The sequence below is a fragment of the Piliocolobus tephrosceles genome, chromosome 1 (assembly GCF_002776525.5).
Source record: "Piliocolobus tephrosceles isolate RC106 chromosome 1, ASM277652v3, whole genome shotgun sequence".
In the NCBI taxonomy this organism is placed as follows: domain Eukaryota; kingdom Metazoa; phylum Chordata; class Mammalia; order Primates; family Cercopithecidae; genus Piliocolobus; species Piliocolobus tephrosceles.
The window spans coordinates 64,629,851-64,657,357 of NC_045434.1; the positions used below are offsets into that span (position 1 = coordinate 64,629,851).

Here is a 27,507-nt window from a genome sequence, read left to right on the forward strand (position 1 = left end):
TGGGTAAAACAACAGAGCCACAGTCCCCTCCCTGAAGCAGTGGGGGCAGCTGGCTCTGACAGGGAGAAACCGGATCTAGGAGTGTGATTGGTCAGCAGCTGACCTCTCTGCTCTGGCCTCTCGTGGCTCCTACAGATCCCACTGGAGCTGTTTCCTTAAGAATGCAGGCTCTGGAGCAGGACCGGTCCAATTTCTGTCTCTGCTTATTACTAGCTGAGTGATCTCAGGAAAGATATAGCTCTCTGTGACTCCGTTTCCTCATTATTGCTTATACATAAGGCTCGCTGAAACCTGGTCTCTTAGATGCTAAGACCAGACTAAGCTGGATGCTAAGGTAACCTATTGTGGGACAGAGGTAAATAGTGGTGCCAGAGATACAACAGGCACAAGCCCAGAGACTCAAAGCTTCCTTTAGGGTCCTGGATTCCCCTTTAGCACCTCAGAGCTGGAGGCTGGAAGGGTGACACCTCACGCTTCCTAGCTCTGGCAGGGACACCCCATTATTCTGAAGCGGGTAGGGTCTCTGGCCTCTCTGGCCCCATGCTCTCTGCCTTCGTTCTGGCACTGGTGGGTGGCATTTGACTGGCTCCCTGTATAGAATACTCATGCTCCACGTGCTTGCATCCTTCATTTACATCCTGTAGGAATACTCTAGGCAATCTCCTGGAGATAAACAGCTTCTAGGGATCCTGAATTTGGGGGAGTTAGCTGGATATTATCTTTCAAAATCATTTCTGAGGACTTCCTTGAGATCTGGGGCCAACCTCGTGGGTGTACCTAAGAAGTTACCAAGCCGCTTTTTCAGAAGTGCGTATGCATGAGAGTACAGACTTTTGCCTGGCCCCAGAGCAGAGCACTGGGAGCCCAGCAGTTGTGTAGGAAGCTGCAGAGACTAAGATGGGAGCAGACAAGGCATCCACTCTCTGTTTTTGGTCCAATATCTGTGGAAAGGAAGGTCTCTAAAACTCAGGTAAGTCTAGGTACAGCCCAGGCTCAACTCTTACTTCTTAATCTCATCTTTTTGTCTCTCTATCCCAGCATCTAGTGTTAAGCAGGGCTCTCAGCTGCAGCCCAGTGAATACTGGTTAAATTGACTAGAGGCTCTTGATTTTTCAGCATGTGACTAAGAAATTGCCACACTCATATTTAAGTCAAGTGCATCTGTCACGTGCAACCAGGTCTTTACAACTACCACTGTCCATGTTAGAATATTCTACCATACATACAGGGTAATCAGCTCGCCTGGGGATTCTTTGGTGTCCGGTAATTTTAAGTAGGAGTGACATTAGATGTAGTGTTTAGATGTAGATTACTCAAGCTTCCCAACTGTCAACTCTTGATCAACTTTAAAGGGAAGGAAATAAAAGAAGTGCCGACCCTGTCTCCCACTTCCCCTGCAAGTCCACTGCCTCATCTTTCTGGTCTCCTTTTGTGCCCTGTACCCTCCCATTCTTTCCGCCAAGCTCCTTTTCTCAATGCTTTCTCACTTGTGGTGTCCTTCTCTCTCCACTTCATAGTGCAGAGTCCAATTGCATTTCAAGTCCACACTCAAGTTCAAGACTTCCACTTCCACGAGGCCTTAGAATGATTTGTGCTGATGAAGCTTTACTTCTACCTCATGCATGGTGCTAGTCCTAGTGCCTTGATTACTGCCTTGCACTTAATAGCTCTGGCTGTACTGCATACATTTCCCCTGATCTCATGTTCTGGCCTGTACCACTGTCCTGAGACCACCTTTCTTGCATCTGTCATGAGTCTGGTCCCACCTGTGCTAGCCCCAGGCCCCTGCTCCTATTGTTCAACCCCTGTCCCTGGGAGCACCTTCACACCACTGTCTTTACCCCTTGCCCATGAAGGTGATTCCAACTTTAGTCCTGAGACATCCAGGAATGCCTGCTGGACAGCCCACTTGGGTATCCCACTATCACCTTGCATTCAACATAACTAAAATTCATTCACTATTACCTGTTGAGTTACTTTTAAAGCCAGGATCTGTTCTAGTCATTGGTGAGCAAGCCATGTAAAAGTCCTCATCCCAAGGGTTCATCAATGGATGAAGCGATGAACAAAATATAGTGGAATATTATTCATCCTTGAGAGGGAGGAAATTCTGACACATACTACAACACAGATGAACCTTAAGGACATTATGCTGAGTGGAATAAACTGGTCCCAAAAAGACAAATACTATATAATTCCACTTACATGCAGTTTTAAGAGTAGCCAAATTCATAAAGACAGAAGATAGAATGGTGGTTGCCAGGGGCTGTGGGGAGAAGAAAAGGCAGTTGAATGGGTACAGACTTCAGTTATGTAAGATGAAGAGAGTCCTGGAGACAGATGATGGTGATGGTTGCACAACACTATGAAGGAACTTAATACAACCGAATTGTACAATTACAAATGGGTAAGATGGTGAATTTTATGCTATGTGTTTTTTAGCACAATAAAAAAACGTTAAGTCCTTGCCTTCTGTGCACTTTTCTGTATGTTATGCTTCAATTAAAATGAAAATGATTTTGTCATCATGGAATTTACATTCTAGAGTCAGTATCTCAGTTATCATCTAAGCAGTTTCCTTCCAATTCCCATCACCCGTATTACCAGTTTCCAGGCCTGTACAGTCCTCCTGGAATTCCTCCTTTTCCCCCATATTCAAGCACTCTCCATCATTTCTCTCTAAGGCTTGCACCTCAGTGTTTCCTCCTTCCAAGTACCACAATTCCCATCACCTCTTCATTTTTGATAGAAAATACAAGGAAGTGGGAAAAACTCTACAGTGCCTGATTTCAGCGTTGGCTCTACCACTTGCTGAATAACTGCTCATTTAAACTTTGATTTCCTCACCCACCAAATGAAGAGTTTGACAAGACATTCATGAAGGCTCCTTCTGGCTCCGGCCCAGGATAAGTCTCCGGTTCACCCTCCCCAGCCCGGCCTGAGGTCTGGTGTATTCCTCTCAGGCACTCTGAGCAGCCTGAGAAGAAAGGCCTCATTCAGGAGGGGAGCCCAGCCCGGGCGACAGCTCCCTCCAGGAGCTCCTTGGCTCTCTTGCCAGCCAGCCTGAACTTTTACTGCTTGCAACCTTGTGACTTTGGATTACCTGACCTTGAATCCTGCCAGCCCTGCACTCCTGCTGGGACCTCTTCTGACCTGACTGCCTGTAACTGGGACAGCCTCGCCTGCTGACATTGGACCCTATTCTGCTACTACAAACTGGGCTGTCTTGTGGCTGTACAACTGGGATGCTGCTAGCCAAACTGTGAATTCTCCCTGGGCCATGACCATGGCCCCGAACATGGCCCTGCCTTGGCCCTGGGTCTTGTAGTGTCCTCTGAGCTCACTCCATCTGCTAGACAGGGTCCACAATCTGCCTGTAATTGATTCATTCACTCCAAAATGTTCACTATGATACTTACTCCAAGACACGCACTGCTCCAGATAAGAGATACATGAGGATGAAACACAACTGCTTCCAATATGAACATAGGCCATTGCCAGGGCAAATTTCCCCATTTAACGAAGACCTATGTAGCTCACCACTGTCAAATTATTTCATGTAACAGGTATTTACCATGTGCAATTACTATGTGCCAGCCACTAATCCAGCACTATAATAAAACAGTAGTGTAGGGAAATGCAACTTTCTATGTGGTACAATGGTTAAGAGTATGGCCTCTGCAACTGGAATCTCAGTTGTGTGACCCTGGGCAATTACAAGATTTCTCTGAGTTTCAGTTTCCTCACTTGAAAATGGGAATAATAATAGCACTTAACTGATAAAGCTTATATGAGGAATAAATGAGCTAGCCCATGTAAAATGCTTGGAACACTCTATGGCACACAGTAAACACTTGGATATTAGCAGTTTTTATTTTGATGTAACCCCAAAGATGCCAGCACTTAATATGCCAGGAACTTCAAGAGTCCCTGCTCCAGCCTATATAACCAGTATCCCAAGAGTACCTTTGTAGATGAGTAGTGATAGCATGTAGCCCCAACTTCAACATAGCTAATAAAGAATAAGAAATTCCTGTGCAAAGCACTATATACAACTCTAATATTTTCACATGGGTTAAACTTAGGAATATCACTAAAGAAATGGATACCCAAAGCTACTGAGGAGTGAAAATCTTCGTAATACGTATATCCAACAATATATAAAGTACTTCCTACAAACCATTAAGACAGGCGACCCAACAGAAAAATGAGCAAATGATCTGAAAAGGCATTTTGCAAAGAGGATACACAAATGGCCACTATCATCAAAATGCACATTCAGACTACAGTAAGTATTACTACATACCCACCAGAATAAGTACAATGAAAAAGGAAGATAATATCAAATATTGGCAAAAATTTGGAGCAACCAGAGCTTGCCTACTTTGCTAGTGTGAGTATAACTGGTACAACTGCTTTGGCACTACTACTAAAACTATGATCCAGCAACTCCACTTCTAAGTTTACACCCAACAGAAATATATATGTAGATACACAAGTATGTGTATGTATGTGTGTATGTATGTATACATACATTCAGGTATGTGTGTACATATCCATTCACCAAGACATTCATATTTACACTGGCACTGTTTGTAATAGCCAAAATCTGCACACAGCCCAAATATCCATCAATGGTATACAAATAATAAACTGTTGTCTATTAATATGGAATACTACACAGTCATGAGATTGGAAAGCTGCAATAGCACAGAACATGGATGAATGCCACAAGCAAAATGATGAGTGAAAGAAACCAGACTCCAAAAAAGAACATACTGTGTGATTTCATTTATATGAAGTTGAAGAGCGGGCAAAACTAATTTGTGATTGTAGCATTCAAAATAGTGGTTACCCTTGGAAGGGGTGGTTTGTAACTAGAAAAAAAGGCAAAGTATTTTCTGTGGGATTTGGTTTGGTAATGTTCTGTTTCTTTTCCTGATCTGGGCACTGGTGACAGGATATGTACACTTTGTGCTGAACACTTATGATTCACTCACTTTTGTGCATGCAGTTATGTCAATAACGATATTAATTTTTTGAAAAAGGGCCAGGTGCAGTGGCTCTCACCTGTAATCCCAGTGCTCTGGGAGGTCGGGGTGGGAGGACTGCTTGAGGCCAGGAGTCCAAGACCAGCCTGGGCAACATAGAGAGATACCATCTCTATGGAGTTGGAGGCTGCAGTGAGCTATAATGGCATCATGACACTCCAGCCTGGGCAGCAGGGCAAGACCCTATCTCTTAAAAAATAATAATACTACCAAAAAAAAAAAAAAAAGCTAACGAGAAAAAAGCTAGGAGGAAATGGCCTTTTATCCAAAAGGGTTGTTGCCTCAACACCAGTGAATTTTAGTGCCTACACTCTCTGCTCACAAAATCTGAAGGACACACACATTTCTGAGCATTTTCCTATTGCATTTTAATAAATGGCAAAAATGTTACTCTACAAAGCTTCAATACCATAAAAAATAAGCATGTTTTCAAAACTCCAAATTAATTTGTCAAGCTTTATGTTCTGTGAGACTGTGTCTGAAAATGTCTTCAGGTTTTATAAACCCATGCTGAAATATAAAATAACTTTTATAAGAAACAAGATTTTTAATGAGACAGAAGTGGTTGGGCCAGGGGTGAAGGGAGTGAAAACCAAGAAGACAGAGGAGATGAGACAGTTCCCAATCAGCAAAATCCAAGGTTTAAATTTCCAGTGGCTACCAGAGCCCTGAAGTAACTCTGGGTCTGGAAGCCAGGAAGTCCAAGCAGAAGCCGCGGACTCAAAGACCAGCTCAGGATCTGGGAGCAACATGGCAGCTGAACTGTGGAGACTCAGACACAGGCAAAAGAATCCAGAATGCTGCTGATGACTATAAGCTACCAAGAGGTTATGAGAGGAGTGATCTGCACTTCCTGACCGGGCTCAGGAAACAGTAGCTGGGCGTGGGCAGCCTTGGGTACATAAGGAAGTGACTTCAGCCAATCATGGAATAAGAGGATGTAACCTTGGGTGTGCTCTGACCTGCAGCAGGGATGAGCAAGCCGGGCTTACCCAGAGGTTCTTTCTCTACTGGGTGTGAGTTTCTAAATATACACACACTCATCTGTTCAATCCATTCAAATATTTACCCTCATTGAACAGGACTTCTGAGGCTTTTGGTTTTGACTGCCCTAGTTGCCAGCTAAGACAGCAGCAATCTAGAACCTGGCTCCTGAGCCCACAAGTACCATCTCAGTCCCTTGCATGAGAAGGGGAGCAGTGAACCTCAACTCCAAGAACAGCAAGCACTTGCCATATCATCCGTTCCCCAGTGACTTCCACTAGCAAAGGGAGACATTTTTAAAAAGAAAAAAACCCAGACAACCCCAAAGTCATTTGTAAAATGTTATTTACTCTCTTCCTAAGTAGAATGACCTTCCTAAACTGTTTGGTTTGAGCGAGAGTTTTGTGGCCAGGGGAACAACGCTGAGAAGCAAACCTGAGGCAAGGATGTCAAATGCACCCAATGAGACTATCTGTCCCTCTCCCTGCCAATCTTCTCTCCCACCGCTCCCACTACCGCTTCTTTCACTGAATCATAAAGTGTCACTCACACCTTCACCCTTTAACATGACGATTAGAGAGTCCAGGTGGTAGGGTCACATGGAGAGAACCTTGAAACTTGTTGTGAATTTTTAAAAGTCAGCACATTCTGGAATCCCCACACAGTGACCCTCCCTTCACTAACTAGAGCAAGCAAAGGTCCTCACTTTGGGAGACTTCTCATTTCCCCATTCTGGCCTTCAAGCAGCCCTGTCAACTGCAAAAAAATGGTGATGGCAGATGAGAGATGTACCAGGCTGTTCAGGCATCTGGCCACAGGTTGGATCTTTTACCTGGGAAATAACATCATGTTCTCCAGGGCAATGAGTATGTGTTTCCTGAATTAAAGAGAACTTTAGCAAGCAGAACTCAGTTCTGCAAGGCAGAACAAACATTTAGCTACAGAGAGAAAGAGAAGGAAAACAGCTCCAGGCTAGACTCTGATCATTCCCACATGATGCCTGCTTGGAATGGCTTCCTGGTTGCCCTTACAGATCATCTTAAAGGTACCAACACCTAAATCATAGGTTTACTTAGGTGCACCAGAGACACAGCTGCACAAAGCCACCCAGATGACATGGGATACATGTGTGCTTACAGGGGGATTCTACGGGAAACTGTACCACAGCAGCTTTAGCGATGGCTTGGAAACAACTACCTGAAGACAATATTGTTAGATGCTGAAGTATTTCACTACCAAGGTTCCCCATAAACACTGAGGAGAGAGGGGAGCAGGCGATGAAGGGAGAAGGCAATGACAATAGTTTCTGGTTTCAAGCTATTTCCAACAGAAGCAGAGAGCTGGATGAAACGACCTCTCATGGCCATTTCTACAAAACTGTCCCCCTATACCAAGGTTTCTCAACCTCAGCACAATTGATATTTTGGACCGACAACTCTGTTGTAGGGACAGTTGTTCTGTGCATTGTATAATATTCAGCAGGATATCTGTTTTCTACACACCAGATGCCAGTAACAGCCTTCCTGCTCCCCAGTTATGACAACCAAAAGATGTCTCTGGACATTGCCAAATGTCCCCTGGGAGCCAGGGCTAGGGAGTACAGAATTGCCCCTAGTTGAGACCCACTGCCCTATACTAACAAATCATGTTTGATCCCAGTCCTGGGTGAAGGGAGTGAAAACCAAGAAGACCAAGGAGATGACACAGTTCCCAATCAGCAAAATCCAAGGCTAAATTTCCAGTGGCTGCTAGAGCCCTGAAGACTTCACACTCATAGGCATGATCCCAGTCCTTGCCTCATAGTGTAATCACCCACTTTGGAAAGACTTGAGTAAAGTTAGCCTGGTCATTATCTCCCAGGGCATTAAGGAAACAGAAGCTCCTCCAGACAAGTCACCACCATCAGATCTGAGGAGTGGGAGAGGGAGCCAGCAGGGGAAGATGTCCTGTCACCCACCGACGTCCACTCTTTAATCCCACAAAACCCACCTCTTCCAAGATACATCGACACCAGGACAGACACTCAGCCAACCAAACAGAAACTCCCAACTGTCCAAGAGTCTCACAGCCACTCTGTTCCCATGATAATTCACTTCAGTTATTGGGTATACAAATACCATCTACCTGGCTAAGTTTCTGGGAGGAGGGAAAGTACATCTGAGTCCCTCAACACTTGTTCGACTAACCATCCCAGCTCCTTGCTTTCCTCCACTTGTCTACCTTGACTGAAAGGTGTCCTTGGTGCCAGATACCCTAAAGAAAATCTACCAATGCTAGGGTCTTGCCTTCCAGGGCCTTGGGAGTCAAGGCTGGCAGCATTGGCCAAGAGGCATAAAAGAAGGTCAAGGTACCGAAGTGGAAATTCCAGACACACAAGGGAGAGACAGACAGATGGATGGAAGACTAAGTCCAAGGGCAGCATCAGTGGTGGGGGTGGAGCCAAGTCTTCAAGGGGCAGAGTCAGGGAGGCCTGCGGGACAGGCTGACAAGCTTCCGGGGTTTGGAAATCGGAAGATCCTGTGTAACCACACACTTTCCCAAGCAGAGATGATGCTGACTGTGTTACTGACTATAAATCTAGTCCACTCGGGGCTGGGTTTGGCTCACTGTGGGCCGGCCCCCCACCAGCTACAGTTTTGCTAAATTTAGTGCTGTTCCCAGCCACCCAAACGACTCTGCTCTTCATGTCCATTTCAGGTTCAGTCAGGGACAGACAGAGAGGAATGGGACTTGTCCAGAAGAGATCTGCCCTCATGTGACCCTCTCCCTTCCCTGCCGAAGTCAGGGGCCCCAGGGAGCAGAAAATGTGAGAAACCAGTTGGAGGTCTTCAGGGCTCTGAAGGAGGCTCTGCCCTCAAGGTGGCATGCAGAGTGAGAAGGGCCACTGATCCCAGGAAGACCACCCCACACCACCTAGGTTTCACTCTTCAGGAGTCACAGATGCTGTGGGGTGGCAGGGATCCTACTCCCTCAGATACTATATGGCATGGTGAGTGGACAGACAGACATCCTCAGGGTAGGACTGGAAGAAGACCCCTCTGCAGTGCTTTGGAGAATCTTGGAGGTAAAAAATGTATTCAGTCAAATATTCAAAGGCTCTAAAACACAGAAGGTTAAAGTAGTGGTCCTTAAACCTGGATGCACATTGGAATCATCTAGGAAGCTTCAAAAACTGATGCCTGTGTCCCAGCACCCCAAGAGACTCTGATGTGATCAGCCTGGGCTTTGGAAATTCTTAAAGATTCCCAGGTGATTCTAGTATTCAGACAAGACTGGGAAGCAGTGGGTTAAAAGCATGCCCTTCTGCTGTCACTGAGTTCTGCCTTTCAGGATACCCTGGTAGTCTCCTCACCCAACCACTGCCTTGCTTGTCACCCACGAAGGGCAAGTTATTTAACCTCTCTACACCTCAGCTTCACCAACTGTAAGGTGCACATAATGATACAGAACATCTACCTCTAAGGTTCCTGTACCTGTAATGAGACAATCCATGTAAAGCACACAGAACGTGGTATACAAAATGTGCTCCCTGAAAGCTAGGAATCATTATTATTGTCTGTTGTTATAACAATGAGGAGGAAGAGAAGAAAAAAACAGGGAACCCATAGAGCTGGGTCTACATTGCCCAAAGAATAAGGGTCTCTAGCACTAAACCAGGACTATCTCAGGAAGTGGGCAAGAAGAGGCTCCATGGCCATCTCCACAGTCCTCTCAGGAGGACACTCATCCATTCCCCCTTCTGCTGTTTGCTGTTTCTTCTATCTTCCAAGCCCTCCCCTCTTCCCATCGTCCTAAATCCCACCACTCAGGGCCCAGCTCTGACCACCCCAGGGCTCTCTCCTTTCTCAGGTGAGAAAGCCCTGAGGTCTCTCCAATAATACTTCCCCTCCATGCCTATCTGTCTATAGGATGAATGAATGCTTTGATATGGACTAGCCTTGTAGCCTCAAAAGGACAATAAGCAACCTGGGAGGAGGGCCTGATTCTCATGCTTCTGTGTGCTCCCTGTGACACCTAGCACCATGCTGGGCACACAACTCTGGATTAATGAATATCTGTGAAATGAAAACACATGTAGAGCCAGCAAAGCTAACTGCACATCAGCAAGAATCCAGGCTCAGTGTCCAAGAGAAGCAGGCCCAGCACCCAAGTTGCTGGCTCAGCTCCCCATTCTATCATTACAAGGACACACCACCACCCAACTCCATCACAAGAGATCCCGCCCACCTAGTCCCAGAGCCTGTGGCTCCTGCGAGAAAGTCACTGACCCCCATGATTCCCTAAACCCCAAAAGAGTCAGGAAAAACCCAGCTCTGCCCACATGGGAGTCCAGAGCAGCTGGCCACCCAACAAGCTGTAAGCCTCTTACAGATTAAAGGCCCTAATTTAAACCTCTATTTGAGGTACGACAAGTGGGTCAACACTCTGCAGGTCGGTCAGTGCAGCTGGTGGAAGGAGAGGCAACTATGACCTAAGAAAGGCTCTTCTCCTCCGGGGGGAAAGATGGAGCCAGAGAATCACAGATCTAAGTAGAATCACTGAGGTGACAGCAAGTTCATTCTGATCCACCACGAATCCTACCCCCCGCCCCCAGATCACCGGGACTCCACCCTCCCTAGGCAACGAACCTGAGAAACAGAGAATATAAGGACAAAACCAGTCGGGATGGCCTTCCTCTTCCTGCCATGGCTTTGGTATGTGGGGAAGAAGGAAATTTGCTGCTAAAAGATAAAATCTTTCTAAGGTAAAGAAACAGTTAATAAAGCCAGGAACCAAGAGAAGACGGAAGGGGCTGGATATGCTGCTGCATTCTAGGGAATCATACCCTGGTGACAAGACAGGGAAGGCGACCTTTGCTCCTAAACCTGGCTGAGGTTTTCCCGGTCTTTCTCCCTAGCTCCTCTGCAGCAGGAAACACTAGGCATGGGTGAGCAGCTGCAGACAAGCCTAGGATCACACTGTCAGAAGCTGACTCTGGCTGCTCTTTAAAAAGAGCCCTCTCACCACATCTGTCTCCATAGAGATGGCCTCTGGGGAAGTGGCTGGAACCCACTGTTTACACTAAGAGCAGAGAAATCCTTCCAGGACAATGTTTCTCAAACTTTCTGGACCCTGATTCATAGTGGGAAATCAATGCTACGCAGCAGCCCAGCACAGGCATATATGTGCACTTAACTATATGTCTCTCTCTATATATATATAACTGAAACAAAGTTTCATGAAATAATACTCATCTTTACTACGTACTACGCAATCTAATATTTTCCATTATATATATATTTTAAAGGCTGGTCTCAACCCGCTAAATTGATCTCACCCATTATGGCCTCTGCACCTGCAGTTTGAACATTACTCTGCAGGAAATGGAAGAGGCTCTTCTTGAAAGAATTTTTAAAATTCCCTCACAGACTAACCTCCCTACAAAACAAATTCCTGCTAAGCCCATGAGTGAGGTGAGGAAATTGGAACCTCAGTTGCCCAGTCCTTTCTCTGCAACATGCACAAGCTGTGGCTGTCTCAGAGAGCCCGGTCAGCCCCACCTCTCTCAAGGCGCAGGAGTTCCCCCTACACCCGCAGTGATGCCTCCTGGTGCTGGTCAAGCACCTAAGCACAAGCCAGTGCAGGGCTGATTGTCACCATCATTCACTGGGATCAAGCATTGCCTTACCACTCCTCAACCTCACCTTCCACTGAAGGAAACTACCTATAACACACAAAGGCAGAAATGCCAACACTGTGCTGCCCACATTGGCTTTTTTCCCCCCCAAACAGCCTATCTATATATCAGATGCACTACAAAAGCCTGGAGGATGGGAAGTTTTTTACCTTTTTTTTTTTTTTTTTTTTTTGAGACAGAGTCTTGCTCTGTTGCCAGGCTGGAGTGCAGTGGCGCCATCTCAGCTCACTGCCACCTCTGCCTCCCGGGATCATGTGACTCTCCTGCCTCAGCCTCCCGAGTAGCTGGGACTACAGGCACGTGCCACCACGCCCTGCTAATTTTTTTATTTTTTTAGTAGAGACGGGGTTTCACCATATTGGCCAGGATGGTCTTGATCTCTTGACTTCATGATCTGCCCACCTCGGCCTCCCAAAGTGCTGGGATTACAGGCATGAGCCACCGTGCCTGGCCTGTTTTTGTTTTTTTAAACTGATGGTACAGAGACACATTTTATGGGAATCTTTTTAATGTCAGGAAAAAGAAATCCAATGTTAAACGTTCCTCAGTCCAGTCTTCCTGCTTTTCCAAGAGGCCTGTGAAATGCCTCCTCCTCCAGACAGCCCTCCCTGAAGGGTCAGGACAGCTGAGGAATTCTCCAAACCCTATGCCATGGTAATATAAAACTCTAATGACTCCTTTCCATACTCACCATTCCCACAAATGTAACATGCTGCCTCTCTGAATCCATCATTACGGCTTGGGTGGGTATCTGAGTTGGAAATCATGTCACAGAAAAAAAACTTAGCATAAACATTCAATAGTTTGAATCAGTAAGTTGTAAAGGTTAATTTTTTTTTCTATTTTTTTCCAAGTAATAGAACAGGTATTTTTGTCCCCTGTTAAGTGGAGCAAACACTGGACCTCTCCATTTGTGTCAGTGTGCACACTCCCATTCCCCACTGCTTTCCCAAACTCCTCGGGACCACTGTCATGCTTGCTGCTTGTCAGCACCCTCCAAACCCAGAATGCCCACTGAATGCACTTGGGCAAGTACCAAAGACTCCAGGAGAAAAAGTATCTTATCACCATCATAAGAGCTCAGTGAGCATTTGACGGCTCACCAGCCTATAGCAGGTTTTTTGTTTGTTTGTTTTTGTTGTTGTTGTTGTTGTTGTTTTTGAGATGCAGTTTCGCTCTTTTTTGCCCAGGCTGGAGTGCAATGGTGCAATCTTGGCTCACTGCAACCTCCGCCTCCTGGGTTCAAGCAGTTCTCCTGCCTCAGCCTCCCGAGTAGCTGGGATTACAGGCACACGCCACCACATTCAGCTAATTTTGTATTTTTAGTAGAGATGGAGCTTCACCATGTTGGCCAGGCTGGTCTCGAACTCTTGACCTCAGGTGATCCACCCACTTCGGCCTCCCAAAGTGCTAGGATTACAGGCGTGAGCTGCCGCACCCAGCCCCTACAGCAGGTTTTCGTAACTTGTGATCTGTGAATCCTCTGATGGTGTATGCCAGATTGTGGGCTCTTACTATTTTTTTCTCCTGGAGAGACTATAGTTCCATGCAATTTCTAATATGAACTGGCAGGAAAATAAGTTAAGAGCCACCAAAACCAAATTCTTAGAAAGTTGATCAAGGGCTTCCCAAGATCACCTCTACCTCTCCAACACACAGCCCTTCCTCTGCCACTTACACTCTCTCTGAGCATCCCAACCTCCTTCTGCCAACAAGCCATTTCCTTCTTCAGTTTTGTGGTCTGGCATGAACTTTCAGGTGAAGTCCTCTCATCCTTGAGCACTTACTTATTAACAAACACCTATTTAACTGAGCACTTGATGGGTCCAAGCATCATGCTAGGCTCTGAGGATAGAGCCATAAACAAGCTGAATGAGATCTTCCTTGTGTTCCCAGAGACATCCTCCAGCTCCCAACCCCATTTATGGCTAATACAACACTATCTTACACTTCATTTGTGTCACATTTACACTCTATTTTAGGTGAAGGTATCTGTCTACCTCACTCATTCCTTCTCCGTCCCCACCCCACTACATCCAAAAAGAGAAAAAGACACAGCATCTTTCACAGAGGCCAGCCTAAGCAAATGCACATCAATCCATGAATGCTGATGGGCTCACCAGTGGTCCAAGCAGCAAGACTAGCACACGAGGGCAAGCCTGACTCAGCAATGCAGGGTCCAGGGGACCTTGGGAGATGTCTCTGTTGCAGTAAACAGAGCACGGGGCCTCTGTTCCTCAGCCACAGCCTGCAGTTCTCATCCCAGCTGCTGATCTTTCAAATTGTGCATCCAGTCAGGGCAGTTAGAAAAACTACACCAAGCAGATGCGCCCAGCTGACATACCTCCTGGACTATCCAGGTGGAGGAGAAGCTTACACCTCAGACATCTGCACCAATATTTTCAGCATGTAAACTGATGGAAGACATGAAACGATGCATCAAAGACATACTCTCTCATGAAGAAGAGAGCTGGCTGCTCTAGATACCATGGCCATCTCCTCTAGCAATCTCTGCCAGCTCATTTCTGGAGCATCTGAACATGACCATCTACCTCCTAAATGACAACATGGCAGTGACTAGAGCTGCCACCATCCTTTCAACCTGTTAGATGCAGAAGGATGCACAGCTAATGGCAACAGGACCACAGAGCTGTTTCTCTAATATCACAAAAGCTTTCAATACTGTTAAAGAAATGGCTCTAGCAGCCACCAAAGAAATCTGCTACTGGACTTTGTTGTCCAAGAAATACGACCTTATGGTGCTGAGGTCAGAGAATGGGATACTCCTTAGCACTATTCAGTCAACAAATATCAGTGAAACCCAGCACTGTCAGGTGCTATAAACAACAGAAAAGACAAGACTCAACCTTTATGTCAATTAAAGGTTGTTAGGAAGGCAAAGTTACTATAGAAGAAACAATCAGAGCAATCACCTCTAATGTGGCATGTATAAGAAGATCCACCAGGATGAAGAAGAAAATATTAGAATATTTATATTTTACTGAAACACAAAAAATTAAATTTTAGTATTATTTAATATAGGAATTGACACTGACACACTCCTTCAATTTGTGTGTTGGGTGGTTGCTTGTCATTTAAGGTACCAGAGGCATCCTTGTGTCTGAGTAGGAGATCCAAATGCAGAAGGGTAGACAGTGACACCCTCAGTCGCCTGTTGATTTAGTACAGTTTACATCTGCCCGGTGAAGCAAAATTAAAGATACCATCTTCAATACAATAAACAACAGTCCTTTGTAATAAGACGGTGAGACCTGAACATCATCTGACCACAGTGTCACTAATCATCTCGTGGTAAAAATATCTAAAAGCGTTGCTCAACTTAGAGAAGAATCAGGCCAGGTACGGTGACTCACACCTGTAGTTCCAGTGCTTTGGGAGGCCAAAAACAGAAGGATCTCTTGACACCAGGAGTTCAAGACCAGCCTGAGAAACACAGCAAGACCCCTGTCTCTACAAAAGTTTAAAAATCAGCCGGGCATCATGGAGCACATTTGTAGTTCTCACTACTAGGGGGGCTGAGGATTGCTTGAGCCTAGGAGTTTGAGGCTGCAGTGAGCTATCACTGTGCCACTGCACTCTAGCCTGTGCAACAGAGTGAAACTCTGTCTCAAAAAAAAAAAAAAAAAAAAGAGGAATTATACTTTTTTAAACCAGAAAACAAGAGTACTAAAATATGCTGACCTCTTCTGTAATGAGTGCCAGTAAGTAGAATGCTACTTAATGGGTATTTTTCAGCAAACAAATAAACACTTACCCTTTATCTTTATGGTGAAGGTAGAATTTTTTTAATGAGTAAGAAAGTCATTGTTCTTTTAAAACAGGCAATTGGAAATCATTTCTACCATTATATGATAGTGTTGCCAATATCAATGTAAGGATGTCATCTTTAAAATCTCATTATCTACACACACTCAAAATAGAACATCAAAACTTGTTTTAAAATCACCCAAAATGAAGTATTTCAGGGGTCGTGAATCCATTTATTAAATTCAACATATAAAATTATTAAATTTTGCAATGAGTTTTTAAGAACAACTGATTGATATCAAGACTGACTGAAATATATTAGCTGGATTTCAACAAAAACCTTTGCAGAAAATGGTGGATGTGACTAAAAAACAAGTATCAAGATTTCATAAGTATAATCCAGGATGCATTTCTGCCGTGGGCATCTGCATAGCATTGTGAGGTCTCTTTTAAAATATCCTGATTCCAAACAGAACTTCTAGTTGCATATGACACCGAGCTATCCTGAAATAATAAATTATGCTCCAATTGCAATGTTCTTACTGAAAAAGAATCATTCTTAATAGCTAATTTCATTTAATTCTTCAACAAATGACCATCTCTTATATACATATGTCAGGCACTGTTCCATGCTCTGAAATATAGCAGGGGACAAAACTCACAAAAATCCTTTCTCTCATGGAGCACATATTCCAGTGGGGAGAGACAGAAAATACACTAATAGAAAAAAATGGTACGCCAGCTGGTGAAAAAACACTACATGAACGGGATGCAAGGCAGGCTAGAGAATGCTGGGGGCTTGGTGGACCCACTGAGAAGGTAACATCTGAGCACAGACCCAAAGGAAGTAAGAGATTTAACCATAGGGCTATCTGGGGAAAAGCATTCCAAACACAGGGAACTGGAGGTACAAAGGCCCTAAAACAGGAAATGCCTAGTATACCTAAACAACAGCAGGAGGCCAGTGATGCTGGAGCAAAGTGGAAGTTGAAAAGAATAACAGGAGATAGATACAGAAGCAACGTGATAAAGCCGGGTAAGGTCATATGGACCTGTATTGTGCAAGATGGCAGCCACTAGCCATGTGAGGCTATGGAGCACATGAAAGGCAGCTAGTTCACATGGAGATGTGCTTTGACTATTACTTAGTACAACAAACAAACAAAACAAAAACAATGTAATATACCTCAGAGGTGAAAATACTGTTAACATACTGGGCTAAATAAAATACATTACAAAATTAACTTCAACTGGTTCATTTTCCATTCATTTTTCCTTTATCAAAAAATTTTAAATTATATACATGACCCTCACATGTAGCTCACATTATATTTCTATTGGGCAGTGTTGAGATAAGCTATGAGGTCTTATGGACCACAGTAAGGGTGATGGCTTTTACTGAGAGAGAAGAGAAGCCACTGCAGGGTTTGGGCACAGCAGAGCATGATGTGACTTAACGTTTCACAGGACTTTTTCGGCTGTGGGGAAGACTAACAGCCTCTAAGGGGCAATAAAGAAGCAGGTGAGAGAGGACGGTGGCTTGGACCAAGGTGATGGCAGTGGAAGTAGTTCTGATAGATGAGATTTTGGATATATTTTACAGGTAGAGTCAACAAGACTTACTGATGAACTGGATGAAGGACAGATGAGAAAGAGGGAAATCAAGCATGACCAGAGGTGTTTTCGATAAGCAACTGGAAGGACAGCATTCCCATAAATGGGATGGGGAGACTGCAGGAAGAACATATTGGGGAGGGAAACCAGGAGTTCCATTTTGGACATGTTTACTGAAATATCTATTAACATCGAAGCTGAAATATTAAACAGACAGATGGATACACAGGTCTACAGTTCAGAAGAGAGTTTGGGCTGCAGACAAATGATTAAGGGTCGTCAGCATATCGATTTTTTAACTTTCCATTATAGAAAATTTCTGGGCTGGGCCCAGCAGCTCACGCCTGTAATCCCAGCACTTTGGGAGGCTGAGGCAGGTGGATCACGAGGTCAGGAGATCGAGACCATCCTGGCTAACATGGTGAAACTCCATTTCTACTAAAAATGCAAAAACATTAGCCGGGCATGGGGGCGGGCGCCTGTAGTCCCAGCTACTCGGGAGGCTGAGACAGGAGAATGGCATGAACCCAGGAGGCGGAGCTTGCAGTGAGCGGAGATCGTGCCACTGCACTCCAGCCTGGGCGACAAAGTGAGACTTCTTCTCAAAAAAAAAAAAAAAAAAAAAGACAATTTCTAACATAAGTAAAACGAGAGAGAATAGTATAAAAAAAGCCCAAGTACCCATCAACCAGTTTCAACAATGATCAGCTCATGGTCAATCTTATTGATCTCCCAGGATTACACTGAAGCAAACTCTGGAGATCACTCATATAGATGGTATTAAAAGCCATGCAACAGGAGAGGATCACAGACAGAATGAGAGAAGACAGAGAGGAGGTGCCCAGGGCCTTTAATGTTTAGAGGTCAGGGAGATGAGAAGCCGAGAAGGAACGGCCAGTTAGGCAGATGGAAAGCCAGAAATACACACCCTGGAAGCCAAGTGAAGAAACAGCGTCAAGGAAAAGGGTATGACCAGAGGTGCCAAACTGCTGAAGAGCTCCTGTGAGGAAGATGAAGAAGCGACCACTAGAGTCAGGATCATGGGAGTTACCACAGGAGCACTTTCATCAGAGCGGCGTGAGTCAAGAGAGGATGTGAAGACAGCCAGGACTGAAAATATGGAGGGACAGATGAGATGGGGCAGTAGCTGGGAGGGGTGACCAAAGAAGACTTTTTCAAGATGAGAGATAGCCTTTGGAAACGATCCAGTAGAGGGAAAAGGTGGGGATGCAAGGAGGAGGGGATAGGCTGGGGCAATGTTGAATATGGGAGAGGAACTGAAATTTAGGGCAAAGTAGAAGGCTGCCCTTGGACAGAACCATGAAGACTTCACTTAGGAAGAAGGTAGGGAATACAATATATCCTAGCCATTTGAAGTCTTTTGTTTTGTGTTTTATAATACCACAATGTATTTTAGCACAGCACTGCTTTTTATAAATTATAAATACACACACAAACAAGGGGAATTGCTCAAAAGTTTTAACTGATATGGGCACACAATCGAAATAATTAAAGACCACTTAACTGAAAGAAAACAAAACATATCCTCAGAGGCTGAACACGTAGCCTTCAGGGACAAGGAGATATGTATCATAAGGATACTAGGTTTTGTATCCGAAAATATACTTTCATTAACTAAGATTTTTTTAAAGGCTCAGACACTATAATCCAGTAACTACTATACAGTTGCACTTGAACTGAAAATGCAAAAATGTAAGAAGAATCATGGACCATTCTCAAAATCAGAGCATCACAGGAATCAGAGTCTGATCATTTACTTAAAGAAATGTAAATCAGTTAAAAGTTTTATCAGCAAGACAGGCCTGAACTGTACTATCATATTTGGCTACTGAGGCAGACTGGCTACCCAATACAGAACAAACAGCAAATCAAGAAAGTGGGCCTGTCATCTGAAAGGCTGGCAGGTAGCCTATTTGGAACAGGCAAAAGCCCCAAACCAACCTGAAGTCCACAAAGCCACAGAAACATCCAATTCGCTCAAACATATTAGCAACACTTGGCGTTTGACAAGCCCTGTAACAATTCAGAGCCCCCCTCTTTAAACGTGCTCATTTAGCCTCTCTACAATCCACCAATTCAGGAAGCTCTCCATTTTAACTTTCCGAGCTATACACACTCAAGCCCAAAAGTGTTACATGGATACGCTCAGAGCCCAAGCAGCACCACAGTTAAAACGCCGGGTCACATGGCTATGAGACATAGGCCTGCCACAGAAGCCATGTCTGGCTTCTTAACATTCTAGGGGCACCTTTATCAACTACATAAAATGACAACATGAGAGCATGAACACCATGCTCTAAAACGTGGCAGGTCTGCCTGCACAGAAGCGACGGTTGTGGTCACACCGCTCAGCTGGGGTGAACACACGGGGAAAACTACCAAGCATCAGCTCCCCTGTGGTCAAACTGTACGCTCCAGGAGTTGGGCCCTGTCTGTCCTTTTCACAGGTGTAGGCCCAGTGTCCAGTACAGCTCCTGGAACAGAGCAGGCTCGCAAGAAATATCTATTGAAGGAAGGAAAAAATGACTAGCTACATTACACCATAAAGGCAAGAGGGATCATGAAAAAATGCTCAAAATCATAAAAATCATCTAACAAAACTCAGGAAGCTGTTGATGGCAGTTGACTGCGAAGAATGGTGGGCAGCTAAGTAAATCTAAAAGGTAGAATTGCAAAACATAAATTCTTTTAAGAATGACCATAATCTTTATTAACAGAGCTTTGAAGATGTCGTCAACTAAATGAAACATATGGATCTTGTTTGGAGCCTGACTCAAACCAACCCGCTGTTTTCAAAAACAAAAAAGGAAGAAAGAAATTGAGACTACAAAGGAAATTTAAACATTATTTGGATATTTGGATGACAGGAGATATTTAGGAATGACTGTGCTTTTTCAAGGTGTAATAATACCACTAGGGTTATGTTTTTAAAAGATATTATCTTTTAGAGATACATTAAAAAGTATTCATGGATAAAATAATACAGGATCTAGGACTTGCTGTAAAATAATCCAAGAAGGGGGTAAGGAAAAGGTGGGTGAAGGTATGAAAGAAATGAGAAAAGCCATGTGCTGATTACATGTCAAAAAACCGGGGGATGGGAACACTGAGGTGTATTACCCTAACTCTTTGTGTACCTGTGAAAATTTCCATTGACAAATTTGAAAAAAAAAAAAAAGACTAACCATAATGTCAAACCACAGTTAATTTCCTTGCATTTGCCGCACTGTTGGAAAATAACTGAGAGGCATTTTTAGTCATACATGGACACAGTCATTTCTGAGGAGACTGGCAGAACAGAGCTGAGAGTCCCATCTTTTCTTTATCCCTGCCATCATGTTCATCTGAGACTCGCTTGTGTCATTTCTGCTTTCATCCTAGGCCTGAAGAGGTCTCCATGTTTCCTCTCACAATGGTCCCTATTCTCCTTCCACTCTTCCCTTCTATGCCGCTGGTTAGTTCTTCACTATTCTGATGGCCCTCTGCTTTATCCAATGATCCTGACTACCTCTAACCCACCTTTGTAGCCAGGTCATATTCCTTCCTTCTCATGGCTCTAACGCCAATGGATTCTGTCATGCCCACACGGCTTTAACCCTTCTCTTTTCCTTAAAGGCAGTCATCATCCTATATCTGAGTACGTCCATCTTCCCCCAAATTTGTCACACTTGCTGCATTAAGCAGCTCTCTTCCTCCACTTCCCCACTCAGATCCCTCCTGCACATTTCCAGGACAGATCAAACAAGGATGGGTCAACCAATAAATATCTGAGGCCTGTCGTGTGCCAAGTTCTGTACTCAGCACTGGGGTGACAGCAAAGAACAAGACAGACACAGACACGTTCTCTTGAAGCATGTGATCCAGTGCAGACGGAATTAAAATTGGTTCAGCTGCCCATGACCCTTCCAAATCAAACTGCGAATCTTTTACTTACTTCTGTATCCTGAGAACTTCACACAGTGCCTACCATATAACAGATCTTTAATAAATATCTGGTAAATGATATTTATTTATCCAAGCCAGTATACTTGTCTCAACATAAGTTTAAGACCATATAGTATGGGGTCACCCTAAACCCTACAAATGAAAAGATATTTGAGAGAGAATGTTTTCTTTCTAACAGCCTCTGGGGAAACCGTGTTGGGGAGGTACGAGGGAATGCTCCTAGAGGCAGAGTTACCATTACCAGCTAAAAGCAGCTCCAGGTGTGCTCAACTTCTGTCTTCTTTGCTATTGCGGACTGTCTGCTCCCTCCTCCCACTGCTGGCCTCCTCCCTACCAAGTGCAATGAGAATCAACCTCAGTCACCTCCCTTCCCCCTGCTACTTCCAGCACGTGGTTTCCTCCTGTTACCGACACGTTTCACTTCCTATCTCAGCCCTGAGCAGAACTGCCCCAACTGCTGGGCTGCTGCTGTTCTGCAGCAGTGAGAACTTTAGCCCTGTTCCTACTAGGAGTTTCAGCAAGACTCCAGCTTGAGGACCAGGTCAAAAAGGTGGAAACTAGGACACAGGAGGACTCCATAAAGGTTGGCTGCAGGAATACTCAATGCTGATTCCAGTCCCAAGCCAACACACACACACATCCCACAAACGCCAAGCCCAGGGCCTTATTCCGACAGAGTGAATAAGTGCCAGATTCAGACAGACATGCCAGGCTGGGTTGCTGACTCTCTCTGTGGTGGCATCTCCAGGACCTTGGCATTAAAGGTGCCAGTGAGATCAGAAGCAATAGAGATATCAGGGGAAAGATCCTACAGGACAGGCGGAACCAATAAGCCTCCCTTCTCCTCATCCAACACTAGGCTTGGGTCAGTCCTTGCACTGCCCTGGGAAATCAGAATGAGAGGGACAGTAGCTTCTCAAACCCAGTCCTGCTGAGAAGCTCAGGCCTCCAGGCTCCAGGGAAAAGGCTGAAAATGAAAGAGCTTTCCTAGATACAGAATGACTATTTTTGAGCTGACTCTAATAATCCACTATTTCAACTACCAGATCATGCTCTCATGGGATCACAAAGACAGGCCCAACGCAGAATCTTTAAGAACCCTAGAAATCTGAAACAGCCATCGTAAGCATCCCCAGTAAAAGGCCAAGCACCTTTCTGGTAGTCTACAGCAGGGGTTGGCAAGTTTTATTTTTTATCCTAAAGAGCAAGATAGTAAATATTTTAGACTTATGGGGCATACAGGCTCCCTTGCAGTTACTCAACTATGCCATTGTAGCATGAAACCAGTCTCAGACATACAAACGGGCATGCCTCTGTTCCGGTGAAACTTTATTTACAAAAACAGGAATCCGGCCCACGGGCCACAGTTTGCAACCCCTGGTCATTGGGAAAACCTGCTCTTCCAGTATTTCCATGCTCCAAAGAGGAACAGAGGCTCCTATCCACCTGGAGGGCTACTATCCACACTGAAGACAGGGACCCACTCTGGGGACTAGGCCTCCACCCCTACCAGTCCCTCCCACAACGCACTAAGAAATCTAGGCTACTTGTTCAAAAAGCCTGGCTGCATCAGAAACCTGGGCAAAGGTAGAAAAAGCTTTCCAGACATCAAATCAGAGGGCTTCAAAACTGCAAGAAGCTAGATCCCTCAGACTAGACACTTGGCCTGGAAAAGGAAGTGGTGTGTCCAAGATTATGTAGCTAGCAAAAGTCGCCTCTCTGTCCAGTGCTCTTACTCCTCCAGGGTGACAAACAGCATGCTGGAAGAGGCCAAAGACTTGTGGCACATTTCTACAGCACAGTCCCGGGCTATAAGCAAATGGTACAATAAGCAAATGGTACAAGAGCTTGGGGAAATAAGTGCATGTGTGCGTGTGTGTCTCCAGGTATACCTGGACATAGTTACTAGGGAGAGGAAAACATAAGCAAAAATCTTAACTTCAAAAAGGGATATGGTTTGGTAGAAGATGTGGGTGTTCGTTAGCAGAAATGTCCAGGGTCTGGGCAAGCCCTGGGATAATAAACCAGTACAAGGCATACAGCCTCACTCAATTCCAGGTAATGCCCCGGGCCCTAGGATCTACCTCTACCCACCTTCAAGCTTCATAATCCAATATCCTTCAAATCTTTTCCCAGAATGGACTTCCATTGCATATTTTACTTGCCTAATCATAAACATTTTTATTTGGATACCCTGCCATAATCTTGAAGGCAACATGTCTAAAAGAAAATCAAACACGACTCCCCAAAACAAGTTTGAAAATGTTTCTATTTCTATAAATCAGTAAGGTTCAAAATTTCAGCACTTCCTCTTCCCCATGTCCTGTTCTCAAGCCAAAGTAGCACTCTAAATTACCTCTTTCTCTTCATTTTCATAGGCTCCACCCTAACCTATCACCTCCAATCTGGTATGTTGCTAGTCTCCTAGCTGGGGACCCCAGATTCCAGGCTTGCAACAACGCCAGATCTCCCCCCATATACTCATCCTCCTTCCATTCACCACAGTCTCTTCAAGGTCAAGGTCCAGTGCTACTCACCTTTGGCTTCCCAGTTCCCAGAACCTCACCTAATATGGGGGACACACAATAAATGCTGAATGAATGAATCACAGTTTTCATCATAAGATGAAAGATAAAACTTAAACAAAAATCTTAACTTCAAAAAGGGATATGGTTTGGTAGTTTTCATCACAAGATGACTACACAAGAAACCTCATGCCCTTCCTAGTTCCTACTCCCTCGAACCCAGACTGCTGAACTCTGAAGGCCCTCCATCATCTTACCCTGCCCACCTCAGCTCCTACCAGCCCAGAAACAGGCTTTTGGCTCCATCTAGCTCATCAACGCTGGACCCTCCTCATGTGCCAGGCATTCCTGCATCCACATCTCAGCCCACGCTCTGCTTACCCTGCCCTGTGATGACGTCCATGCCCTTCCCCCTGCATCTACTCCAACTCCTACGCAACTGCCAACTGCCAAGCTGTGGGGGGAGACAGGGGATGCAAGAAGAGGGGAGATGATAAAAAAGACTGGGAAAAGGGGGGCATGATGAAAACATGCTGGGGTCTCTCTCTGATCCTTGGAAGCACAACCCTCTCAATGGGTCACAGGCGATTTAGAGAAGGAAGAGCCAGGAGGAGGAGCCAGATTTTTCCACTGAACGAAAGGCATGATTTTCATCACTGCTTCTGTTGCCCTGGTAACCAGGGACAGCCCAGTGGAGAGTACAGTAAAAGAACACCATGTTTATCTTTGCTGTCTGGTCTACTTCCCTGTACACCCTTCCCTGACCATCCCCTGGCCCCTGGGCCTGCTCCAAATCTCTTGTAATGCCACCACCATCCTTCTGGTTACCCTTGCTCAAAACCTCAAAGGCAGAGCTAATTTCTCCCTCTTTATCCAATCCTAAGTACTACGTGTTCTTCCACTGCAACATTTTGGGGTTCATCTCACCATGCCACCTGCCATGCCAGGGGTCCCCCAAAACAAAGAGCTGGTCTCAAAGCACAAGGATGGCATCTGCTCTACCAGACAGGGCAAGTGGGACTAGTGGGGCAGGAAGGTGAGGAAAACTGCCCAGCCAACCATATTCTCATCCCACACAGCCGGTGTGGAGAGGGACCTGGGTCTCCCAGCCCCCATCCTATGCCTGAGATCAGGAGAAGGAACCAGGCTGGGGATGGGGGGAGTAGGTTCACCCACAGGCTTCCACAGATCCTGCCTCCCACACGGACACCGTGTCTGCGTGACCTGAGAGCGGAGACACAGTGCTCACCCTGGAAGATTATATAAGCGTTATATAACATGGTGGCACCAATAAGCACACAGGAGCAGTTGTCGAGTGCCAGGGACAGGCCAGGGGTGGAACCAAACCCAAGGGGCTGGAGGTTCAGCCCTCCTGCCACCGATGCCAAAGCAGCACCAGGCCCTGGCTGCCTGGGCCCTGTCTATACCTGCTCCTTCCAGCCCAGAGGACACAGAGAGAAACGTGCCAGGCTCTTCGCTCTTCTTCCCACACTGGGCAGCAGGGAGGGGCCGCAAAACCGTCACCACCCTGGCCCATGGCAGCCTTTGCCCATCGGGCCTGAGGCAGCCTCACTGCCCTTTCTTCAGGGCAGCAGCCAGGGGGTCCAGGGCAGGGGAGGGGTGTGGGCCAGTAGCCCCCTCCTCTCTGTCCTACCAGAATGTTGGAGCACTTGTTTGGGGAACAAGTGCTGCAGCACCAGCTCCAGGATTGGCTGGGTCAGCCGTTCCTCTGCTCTGTCACTTGCTGTTTCTCTAGAAAACAAAACAAACCGAAAGAGAAAGAAAAAAAAAAAAAAATAAGCACATTTGACAAACGCCAGATCCCAAATTTTGGTCTATGGTTGCAAAGCTGGAAGGAAGGGGTTCTAAGGAAATTACCCTATTTCCCTACAGCCCCCATCTCCCACCATTCCTGGCCAATTCACCATCTATGAATTTGGGCTGCGAGCCCGAAGATTGCCCCGCAGCCCCTATCTCTGGAGCTGCCTCAGTGGCTGTAGCTCCTTCGGGTATTCCCCCTCCCTCTACAGAATGCTCAGAGTCTGCGGCTCCCAGATATACACGCGGGACTAGGCGGCCGGCCTGGGGCAGTTCTGGGCAGTTTGGGCCAGGTCTTCGTCAAACTCCTCCACTGTCATCACCACACCCACTTTATTAATTTGGCAGGGGTGGGGGGGAGTTGAACAGGGACAGAGCCAAGTGATCTCCTGCAGCACCTGCCCTCTCCTGAGCTATGCCTCTGGCCTTCCCGCCTCCTCCTCCACACGGACCTCCGCGCCCCCTGAAGAAGGGGGCAAAAAGAAATACGCATTAATACCTCGAGCCTTGGCGCACCAGCCCTCGCCCCCTCAACCACCTGTCTCTGCGCTCTCCCCCGCAGCCTTCCTCAACTCTGGGCGCCCCCTCTGCAGCAAAGGGGCACCACGCCCACTGCGGAGAGGAGAAACGCAAGGTGGGGAGTGGGCAGGGGCTCACTTGAGGGCCCGGGGGCTGCTCTCTCAACCCTGAGCGCAGCTGGCCCTGGCCCCAGAGCCCAGGGCCCGCCCGGAGCTGCTCCAGGCCAAGACCGCTCCCACCCCCGCGGCGAGGCCAGCAGCGCCCCGAGGCCGCGCTGCAGCCCGGGTGGGGCGCGACCGGAGCGCGGCCGGGGCCTCCGGCATCGTCCCCAGGGAGCTCACCCTACCCCGGCACGCTCGGGGACCGCCCTGTAGGCCCGGCCCAAGGTGCCCACTCCCACCTGGCCAGGTCCCGGCGCTTACCTCGGCGACCTTCCTCCCTCCGGGGGTACTGCGCAAACCGGCTCCCCCCCGGCCCCGCCCGCCAAGCGCCCCGCTGCAGGCCCGAGATGCGCAGCCGCTGCGGACGCCGGCTCCGCGGCGGCCGCTTCCCGGGCGTGTGAGCTCAGCCTGCCCGCGCGCCCGCGCTTCCCACGCTCGGCGTCCCGCGCGGCGCCACCCAGCGGCCGCGTCGGGCGCTGCAAGCTCGTGTCCGGGAAAATCTGCCGCAGCCGGGCCGCGCAACTGATTCGGAAATTCCCAGAATTTGACCATAGGCTTGCGGCGGGGCGGGAGACCTGTCAGGCCGTGTAGCCGTCGCTAGACTTGGGGCAGAGCAGCTCCCACCCACCCTGTCTCTGAAGGAGACTCCAAAGTCTTTGCAAGATGTTCTGATTTCCCCCCTGTTCCTCTGACCTTGCCTCGCCATATTTCTTCCAGGGCAGTGGAGACTGTGGGGAGGCTGGTGACTCCTTGTAAAATGGGGGTGGAGAATCGAGGGGTGGGAAAAGGGTGGGAAGCTCTCGAGGCTGGCATCTCAAGGCCTCCATGGGCTCGTCCAGAGATCCGAGGTGTGCACCGAGTCACTTCCAGAGCTTGTTAGAACACACTTGCACAGATGCTCCAGTCTACCTGTAAATTGTAATTCGGAAATTTCAAGTACTGTTTTTAACCTTTTCTTGTATCTACACCCTTCTGAGAATTGCAGAAGAGCTATGGACCGTCTCTTCAAAAAATGCGCATGCATACGGAAATATAATTTTGCACAATATTTCAGGGAATTCTGAAACTCCTCAAAGCTCCGTGGATCCCAGCTTAATATCTCACTTTCTGCGCAGATACCCTACGCAGAAAGAGCGAGCTGGTGATTACCTGAATACGCTGCCATCTTATCTCATGCTTTTTCCTCCTTCAGGAATATCTCCACTGGACCCCCAGTCTCACATTTCTGACTGTACAAATTCCACCTGTCCTTTAAGGCCAACTCGAAAACCTCTTCCTCTCTGATTTTCCCAATCAGCAATGCCATTTATGACCTCAGTTTTCTGTGAGTATGTATTTCTGTGAGTATGTATGCTGTTAACATGTTATACATACACCCATATTTATTTCTGTGGTTGGTTTTCTTATCTCCTTCTAGATAGTAA

At 46.4% G+C, this 27,507-nt stretch overlaps 1 protein-coding gene across 1 annotated transcript in view; it reads right to left on the minus strand.

The window, feature by feature from the left end:
* Positions 1-26,910, minus strand: part of LOC111531162 — a 39,286-nt gene extending 12,376 nt beyond the window's left edge. The window contains exons 1-3 of the mRNA XM_023198397.1: positions 26,777-26,910; positions 26,345-26,605; positions 25,240-25,337 (exon numbers count right to left, since the gene is read on the minus strand). Coding sequence (XP_023054165.1) covers positions 25,240-25,337; positions 26,345-26,605; positions 26,777-26,910 — 493 coding nt within the window. The remainder of the gene's footprint in view (positions 1-25,239; positions 25,338-26,344; positions 26,606-26,776) is intronic.
* Positions 26,911-27,507: the final 597 nt, after the last annotated feature.